The sequence below is a fragment of the Mandrillus leucophaeus genome, unplaced genomic scaffold, assembly GCF_000951045.1.
Source record: "Mandrillus leucophaeus isolate KB7577 unplaced genomic scaffold, Mleu.le_1.0 Scaffold236, whole genome shotgun sequence".
NCBI classification, from domain to species: domain Eukaryota; kingdom Metazoa; phylum Chordata; class Mammalia; order Primates; family Cercopithecidae; genus Mandrillus; species Mandrillus leucophaeus.
The window spans coordinates 2782184-2791962 of record NW_012102432.1 but is presented as its reverse complement, the minus strand read 5'-3'; the positions used below and the strand labels follow the sequence as shown (position 1 = coordinate 2791962).

The window sequence follows — 9779 nt, the reverse complement described above, 5'->3', positions numbered from 1 at the left end:
CTTGTTTTTGACATATTTGTCAAAGATCAGATGGTTGCAGATGTGTGGTATTATTTCTGAGGGCTCTATTCTGTTTCATTGGTCTATATCTCTGTTTTGGTACCAGTAGCATGCTGTTTTGGTTACTGTAGCTTTGTAGTATAGTTTGAAGTCAGGTAGTGTGATGCCTCCAGCTTTGTTCTTTTGGCTTAGGATTGTCTTGGCAATGTGGTCTCTTTTTTGGTTCCATAGGAATTTTAAAGTAGTTTTTTCCAATTCTGTGAAGAAAGTCTTTGGTAACTTGATGGGGATGGCGTTGAATCTGTAAATTACCTTGGGCATTACAGCCATTTTTGTGATATTGATTCTTCGTATCCATGAATATGGAATGTTCTTCCATTTGTTTGTGTCCTCTTTTATTTCATTGAGCGATGGTTTGTAGTTCTTCTTGAAGAGGTCCTTCACATCCCTTGTAGGTTGGATTCCTAGATATTTTATTCTCTTTTAAGCAATTGTGAATGGGAGTTCACTCATTATTTGGCTCTCTGTTTGTCTGTTATTGGTGTATAGGAATGCTTGTGATTTTTGCACATTGATTTTGTACCTGAGACTTTGCTGAAGTTGCTTATCAGCTTAAGGAGTATTTGGACTGAGACTATGGAGTTTTCCCAATATAGAATCATGTCATCTGCAAACAGAGATAATTTGACTTCCTCTCTTCCTATTTGAATACTTTTTTTCTTTCTCTTGCCTAATTGCCATGGCCAGAACTTCCAACTTTTGCTTTAAAAAAGCAAAAAAACTTATGCTTATCTAAGGTTTACAGGCTTCATTTTCTGAGAGGCTGCAATTTTACATAAAATGAAATTACCATGAAATAATATCACCATAAAATGAAAGCTACTGACCTCAGCAGTGTAGGATGTGAGTAGAGCACAAGTTACAGAAGGCAAGAAAGGGGATAAAAATCACAGAGTCCCCTGGTCGCTAAAGTACACTTTGGAGAATATGCCCACTGTTTGTCATGTAGTAGACACTCACAAATATGTGCTGAATGGAAGAGGTGCAAGGCATGAATTAACTGTTAAGGCAAGAATTGAATACACTAAATGTATCATTATATAATTGCTGTTTTGTTTTCCCCACTGCTCTGAAGACTCTTTATTTTTATTTTTCAATGCATTAAGTGAGATATACTGTAGGCCATCAAAAAATAGTTATTACGTTCAATTAAAAAATGATCACATTTAAAAAGGATAGAAAAAAAGATAAGTGAAGGGATAGCAGAGTTTGGGTAATTATTACTGCTATTTGCCAATACGTTTGGTCCTCTTCTTACTGGAAATACGGTAGATTTTACTTTCTGATCCCTGGAAGCCAGGCATGAGTTTGACCTTTAAAATACGGCAGATGAAGCATGTCACTTTTGGAGCCAGCTTTAAGAGCTAAGGTATGATTCTTCCACGTGGTTTTCCTGGACTATGTCAAGCATCACTGCTCCATATGGAGGAGGCTGCATCTCTGGCTGCAGGCAAATCAAGCAGGGCAGGACATTTAGTGTGAGCAGGAAATTAATCAGGAAAGACAAAAATCAAGCAAGACATTTAATGTGAACAAAGAATCAATCTTTACTGCTTTAAATGATTTTTTAAAAGTAGGGGTTACTTGTTACTATAACATTACATAACCCATCCTGAATAATAGAAAATAGTAAGAGTGTGTCTTTGGCAGTGGGATTATAGGGGCCTTTTCTTTTCTTTTTTCTTCTTGTATCATCTAATTTTTCAAATAATGTTTTTATCTATTTTTTACTTTTGTAGAATGTGTATAATTTATAATAAGGAAACAAAATTAACTTAAACTGGGAGGCAGACACATTTTTATGATTCGAATTGTTTAAAATTTGAAATGACGTTATATTTTTATTGACAAATGTATAAAAGTACAGGATTTATGCCATTTTCTTGAACTTAGAGTATGTTGGTGTATGCTCTTTCGTCACCAAGAACACTGAAAAACAAAGTGTTACACTGTCATTGAACCAAGGCCTATGATCTTGAGATACAGCTGTTCTAGCCCCCTAAGAAATGCTCTTCCAGGAGGGTGGTAGGCCTCTTGGGGTTCTGGGAGACTTGTGTGTGACTGACAACTTCCCTTTGTCTGCAGTTGACTGATGTGATCAGGCAGAGGCAACCAATAATGATGTGTTGACCATGAGAAGGGTGTTTGCTGATTTTGCCTTTCCTCACCTTCCCCTCTGCACAACACACACACACACACACACACACATACACACACACACACACTAGCATGGCTGGGCTCATTCAAGAAGACCCAGAACATGTGTACATTGCCTGTTTCAGACAGGAGGGCCTTTCATGTGAATTGTATAGGAGGTACCTGAATAAAAGTGATTCTGTTTCTACTCTGGTGCAAACTCAGAACTTCAAGACACAGGGTTCACATGTGTTTGTCTGCACATATTCACTGGATGACTTGAGTGAGATGAATAAAAGCCCATGCCTTCAATCTGGCAGAATCCTCAACCAGGGATAACGTAGAGAGTAATTACAGAGTCTCAGCACTATAATTTTCTTTCAACCTCCCCTGTCACAATCAGAAGATAGTTTTTGATGTCTTTGATGATTGAGGCTTCATAAACTAAAACTTAGAATGTCTAGATATTTTTAAAAGGTTAATATTTTGCAACTTTGCCTACTCTCAATATTATTTAGAGTTTCCTTCCACTTTATTAACCTAGAACTATATAACACAATGGACCATCGATAGAAATAAACCTCTTATTGGTCCCACTAGAAAAGATAGTAAAGCCCTGGTTTTATAAATAAGTGCTTTACTCCTATTCTTCTTCTATGACCCCTAAGAACCACATTTAGTAAGTGAAATAATGAATTCTACTTCTGAATAAGAAGTTAAAAGGAGCCAAAAGATGTGATGATAGTGAATAGCACTTATTATAAAGGAAATACTTTTGGGAATAGTCTCTTTTTTTAAGGAATCATAAAACTTTTAGATCCTAAACTATACCTAGAGGAAAAAAGACAACCTTATTAAGAACCTTTACATTTCTCAAATTAGTTTTGGAATAACAAGTTAGTATAAATGATGTCTCTAGCCCTATACTTGTTAAGTTTTTGAAAATAAAAGAAACAAAACAAAATATATATACATATTCTGAAAGCAAAGGCCTTTTACTGTTATTGTCCAGTTTAGCCTTCAAAATATTTAATTCCTTTCTACTCTAAAATGTCTAGGTAGAGGGAAAAATTATTTTAAAAGTTTTTCAAATGTCAACCCTAAGTGCAGTTCCATGCACTTACATTGGAAACTAGGTCTTGGCATGGAAGATGCCTAGGGATCCTGTAGACTCAAAGGGTTCTGAAAAAAATTTAATAACCTTTTTTCCTTGTTACTAAAAAAGACCTGGGTGAGGCATTTCATACACCCGCAGGGAACAGCTAGCTGCTGAACCATTTGCTCCACCAGCCAGACTCCCTCGGCTTTCATCTCATCTTGCTAACATTTTACAAAGATGTTTGTCGCAATGAAATTGATAGCAAACTTACAATTCATACAGCGTTTAGAGGTTCCTTCTTTTTTAATTCTATTAACTGAGATGAACCCAATCTACTGAAGTCATTCATCGGGAGATCTCAGGACCTGGTCTTATACGACTAGCTCAGACTTTCTGGCCATGGTCCCTTGTTCCATAGATCTAATTAGCACTGAGAGCAGCTTCCTAGCATCTAAAACATAAGCTGATCTGGGTTCTAATGCCCTGATCTGGATTCTAAATTTGGAATCATTTTTCTTAAATGCTCTTCCTTCCTATTATTTACGAAATGGGTGTTCATATTCCCTCAACTAGGAGAATCAACTAGCCCATTAATCAGCAAGTATTTTTTCCCTGGGACTTACTATGTGCCCCAGGGTGGACTGGAGCTAGTACTGCAATCTGTGAAAAAGTTGTTATAACCTTGTTAGAATTTGGTTGATTCCACATAGCTCCATCTCCTAAGAGCCTTTGAAATCCTTTTGCAACTACTTCCTGCACAGCCAGCACTCACTCACCCAGAAAGTACAGTTACTGTCATGATTAAGCCGGTGGAGAGGGTGGGAGCGGGAGAGTGGAAATGAGGGTAAAGAGAGAGCTCTTGTGGTGGGAGCCTGGCAGACTTGGTTACCTAATGCAATGAAGAATTCAGATTCCCCCCACTCTCCAGGCTGCACGAGCTTCTGTGCCACGTAGAAGGTCATGTAATTGTGATTTGAAAAAGACAGGCCTGGAACCCATGCACAATTTTAAAGTTATGCATGGAGTCGAAGGGCGAGAAGGGAGGCAAGGGGAATAAAGAATAAAGACATCCTTAACAACTAGTGTGTTAAGTGAGTGGTTTTCTTCCTCTCCTTATCCTGAAGCTAGAGCTTCTACCAGGCAGGAAAAACAGGTTGTTCTTTGGGGCATTGGTCCTGCTGGTGCAGTCTAACAAAGGGTGCTTACTAATTGATGTGCATTTCTCTCTTTCTGCCCCAGGACAGCTTTCCTGCCCGCTTTGGAGGAGTCCACTTTGTCAACCAGCCCTGGTACATTCATGCCCTCTACACACTCATCAAGCCATTTCTTAAAGACAAGACCAGAAAACGGGTAATGAAAACAAATACATGATGTAAATTTTAAACAGGGAATGCCTGGGACAATTATGGTGCTTCTGTTTTTTCTCTCCCCTCCTCCCTCCTTTCCCCGGATTTTTTTTCTCTCTCTATCTTTCACTGTGGTTTTTCTACAGCCCCTAAGCATTTGAGCCTCAGCTGGAGATTGCAAATGGTCTGGGTTTAATTAATAATTCAGTAGAACTGGGTTATTTTCGGAGTCCCAGTGACAAACCAAAAGAAACTTTGAAGGCATGCAAATATCAGATGCCCATTTTACTGTAAATTCTTATGGGAGCTAAGAATTATGGGTCCAGCAGCTTTCCTGTTCATAAAATATTTTAGTACCTAGCATTTTGTTCTGCAAATGTATTAGTGTTATGAAGAATGATTACAATTTTTCTTCCCTTCCATGGCTTTGGGTGATAACTGCTAACTCCATCACCTGTAAAGTTGGAAAAGCATTCTTCTTTGGAAATAACAATACTCTTATGAGGAAGGCTTTTACAGTCTTAATTATATCAGTTGATAACACTTGAGAAGCCAGCTTTTTCCAACAATCAGAGTTGGGCTTTTTCATGGCATTTTGATGAGCAGAGTAATTGAACATTCCTTAACCACTCTGAATCTCAATTTTCTCATTTATAAATTGGGGAAACTAACACTCACATCACAGAGTTGTTGGGGAAATCTAATGGGACAGCTTATGAAAACATGTATCGTGATGCAGTTGGTACCTCATGAGACTTGGTGACTTTTATTTACCTTTATGATTTAGCTCTCTTTTCTTTTTTCCCCAATGTTATTGGGTATAATTGACAACTAAAAATTGGATATATTTAAGGTGTTCAATGTGATGTTTTTATATACCTATGCATTGTGAAATGATTACCACAATCAAGCTACTAACACATCTATCACCTCCTGTAGTTGTGATTTGTGTGTGTGTGTGTGTAGTGAGAATACTTAAGATCTACTCTCTCAGCCAATTTCAAATAAACAATATAATATTATTACTATTATAGTTTCCATACTGTACATTAGGTCTCCAGAATCTATTCTCATCCTATATAACTGAAACTTTGTCCTCTTTGTCCAACATCTCTCCATTTCCCCCTACTCTCAGCTCCTGGCAACCACCCTTCTACTCTATACTTCTATGATTTCAACTCATTTAGATTCCACATGTAAGTGTGGTCATGCAGTATTTGTTTTTCTATGTCTGGCATATTTTTGTTAACATAATGTGCTTTAGGTTCATCCACATTGTTGAAAATGACAAGATTTCATTCTTCTTTAAGGCTGCATAGTATTCCACTGGGTATATATCCATTCATCTGTTAATGGGCACTTAGGTTGTACCCATATCTTGTCTATTATGAATAATGCTACAGTCTTATCTTTGAGACTTTCTGATTTCAGCTACCTCCTGGGTCAGGAACACCATTCCTCATGGGAACCTGACTAGGGTAATCCTACAGCACCTTCTGACACCCAAGGTACCTGACACTGGGAAAGAAGTCTGAGTATTCTGGAGTGACTGATAATGTGAGGGATTCCCCGCCATCTCCCACACTTTGCTGGGTTTCTAACTCCTGGACCTCAGATGCTTCCAGGTTCTTAGAGAGCATTGCAGTGGGGTAGGGCAGGGGTAATTTCCCTGTTCTTAAACAAGTTTGAAACCAGGAATTAGAACTTACTGGAATAAGGAGGCAGAAAAGTTTTAAAACCCATCTGGGGCTCAGGACAGTGCTAAGAACAGAGAAGTGTTCTAGGACTGTTCTCAACATGGCTTCAGGCTTTCCAGCAACTATTCTTCTATTCAGGTTGGAACCACAGAGAATTCCTCCCATGGTGGACACTTGCTGCCATGCCATAGGAGGGCATTTTTGGAGCTTTGAGCACAGGATAGATTCTAACAGGTAGAGGGTCCAGCCTCCTACTTCTGTGTTCCTCCATTCCAGAAGACCCCAAGAAGGGAGGGTCACTTTTAATAGCACTCTTTGTCTTCCAAAAACTGGACATGTTGGGTGGAGGGGTGGAAATGTTTTCTCTAAACACCAGGGCTGATACTTTGCTCCAGCACGTTTCATATACAGCACCCTCTGAAAAGTTTTATAAAAGCCAGAAAAGTGACTTTCTTCAAAAGAAATAATTCTTATTAAAATTTGGTCATACTTAATGCAATATCAGAAATTTTGATGTTTTGATATGCTTTCTGAAGTGCTCCAGTAGTCTTCTGAAAAATTAGCACTTCTTGTCCCTTTCATGTTTAAATGATGTCATTACATCATAAGTTAAAATCAATACAATAGAACAAGGTAGCAAGTGTTTATTATTGAGGTCCTCTATTTAAGTATTTTAAAAATCACTCACACACACACACATATATATGTATTTTTTCCAAGACGGAGTCTTGTTCTGTTGCTCAGGCTGGAGTGCAGTGGCATGATGTCAGTTCACTGCAACCTCCACCTCCTGGGTTCAAGCAATTCTCCTTCCCCAGCCTCCCGAGTAGCTGGGATTACAGGTGTGCGCCACCATGCCCAGCTAAATTTGTATTTTTTGTAGAGACGGGGTTTCACCATGTTGGCCAGGCTGGTCTCGAACTCTTGACCTCAGGTGATCTGCCCGCCTCAGCCTCTCAAAGTGCTGGGATTACAGGCATGAGCCACTGCGCCTGACCCACGTTTATATTTCATCATGGTTATACTGTATGTGTATGTGCATGCAAGTGTGTGTACTTGATGATCATATACTTGGTGTACCTCATGTGTTACACATAATGCCTTCATGCCTGCCACATGAAGAAGTATGGGAACTGACATCAGTACATAGATGCACTTTAAGTCACCTTTCAGAGTCAACTCCTAAATTGCAGTCAATGCTAATTATCTATTCATGGCTCGTTCACTTTGTGGATTTATCTGGAAATAATTGTAACTTGGAGGTGTGGATTCTCTCCTGGTTGACCAATTTTTATCACTATCTATTGTATGTTCAGAAGATGCAAACTTGTTTGGACTTTAGTCCCCAATCCAGACAAAAATGGAAATTGCTGCAAAAATATCTCACAATAAATTCTCAGGCTGTGGTTTTTGATTCCATTAAATAAGAATCGATTTTCTTCTACCTTGTGCCCACATCACCCTAGGAGCTAAGAAGCATTTTAAAGGAGTAAGAAAACACCAACTTTTTCTCTAGATACTTTCCCCCTGTGGGAAAAATAAAAATAAAATAAACAGAAGTCAGCAGTCAGCAGATACTGAAGGATTAATTGGAAGGTGGTTGGAAAGAAGCAGAATAGGCAGCTATAACCAGGATGAGTTAGGAAGAAGCCGCAACTTTGTCTAGGATGGGGAACGGGGGAAGGATCTGGAGGACTGGGTGAGAGCACACAGATGGGAGAACAGAGCAGTCTGGAGATCCAGCAATAGCTGGGGTTTCAGGTGGTCTGCACCATCACTCCTTTTACCAACAGGGATAATTAGTAGATGACTACATGTATAAATTTGGCCCACGGCCAAGTAACACTCAATTTGTTCATAAACTTCATTTTTAATGACTATTAATTCAGCCTCTTTTCTAAGCAATACATTAACATTTTATGAAGACTAAGCTGCAGTCACAAAATCAATGCCTCTTTAAGCACCATGATCACCAGCAGTGCATCCAATTTGTCATTGCTAAATTGTGTATTAGATGAAATCCTTGGTTGTATGTTTTGGATTTTGTATTGCTAATTACTTTTTTTTTTCTTTACAGATTTTCCTGCATGGAAACAATTTAAACAGCCTTCACCAGCTAATACACCCTGAATTTTTGCCCTCTGAGTTTGGAGGAACTCTTCCTCCTTATGACATGGGAACTTGGGCCCGGACGTTACTCGGTCCTGACTACAGCGATGAAAATGACTATACTCACACATCCTATAATGCAATGCATGTGAAGCATACATCCTCAAATCTGGAGAGAGAATGCTCACCCAAGCTGATGAAAAGGTAAGGCCTGGGTTGTCAGAGTCCCCGGAGTCAGAGGTCAATGGAATTTTTTATTTGGACCTATTGTGAATTATTAATTAAAGACCTTTGTGGGCACAGAACTTGAATAAAATAAACTGCAATGCATTCTCAGCTGATTTCACTAAAATTGAAAATAAATGGGGCTTGGCTGGTTCAGAAATACAGTTGTCCCAATTGTATCAAAGGAATAGTTAAAGGCTAGGACCTCACTCATGCCACAATTATAGCCCTGGTCTTTAGGGAGTTTGTTAATATACACAGAATAAAATGTTGGACCTTTGAGATACACTAGATGGAAAAACAAACTGCTAGAAAGTGTTCCTATCATTCATTTATTTGGAACCATTTATTGAGCATTTACTTGGCTGCAGCACCAATTAGGGACCGGGGGCACAAATGAGAATAAGATGTCAAAAGAACAGAGAAGTATGCCTCAGGGAATCTTCCAAGTAAGACTTTTGCAGCGTATTTATAAAGCAGGTGACATTCAGTATGAGCTCTGGAGACCAGCATCCCAGGCTTGGGAAATGGCATATAGCAATCCAGCAGAGGGGACAGACTGAGGCATATAGGCATTAGAATGATGGAATAATCTGTGCGGTATAAGGGAGTGCAAGAGTGGGAGATGGGACTGGACATGAAATAAAGCTCCAAAAACAGTTGGATCCAGGTGGTGAAGACCATTGCATACTATAGTCAATGGAGTGCCATGAAAGAGAGATTTTAAAAAAAATGATAAGTGAGTATTTTGTCATTATAAAAATTAAAACCTGATTTTTTAAAAGAATTTATTTTATTTTTCCATAAGTTATTGGGGTACAGGTGGTATTTAGTTACATGGGTGAGTTCTTTAGTGGTGATTTGTGAGATCCTTGTGCATCCATCACTCGAGCAGTATACACTGCACCATATATGTTGTCTTTTATCCTTCACCCTCCTCCTACTCTTCCCCTCAGTCCCCAAAGTCCATTGCATTATTCTCATACCTTTGCATCCTCATAGCTTAGCTCACATATTGGTGAGAACATACGATGTAAAACCTGACTTTTAAGACTAAAATCCCCTTCAGACACTATTTTCAATCTCAGTCTCAATTCCATTCCCTCC

General features: G+C 38.8%; 1 protein-coding gene across 2 annotated transcripts in view; it reads left to right on the top strand.

Moving 5' to 3' along the window:
- The window catches only part of CLVS1 (clavesin 1), a 214637-nt gene that overhangs the window by 173416 nt on the left and 31442 nt on the right, over window positions 1-9779 (top strand). For both annotated transcript variants that reach the window (XM_011982160.1, XM_011982162.1), the window contains 2 exons: window positions 4535-4645; window positions 8416-8651. In XM_011982160.1, the coding sequence (XP_011837550.1) occupies window positions 4535-4645; window positions 8416-8651 (347 nt within the window). The remainder of the gene's footprint in view (window positions 1-4534; window positions 4646-8415; window positions 8652-9779) is intronic.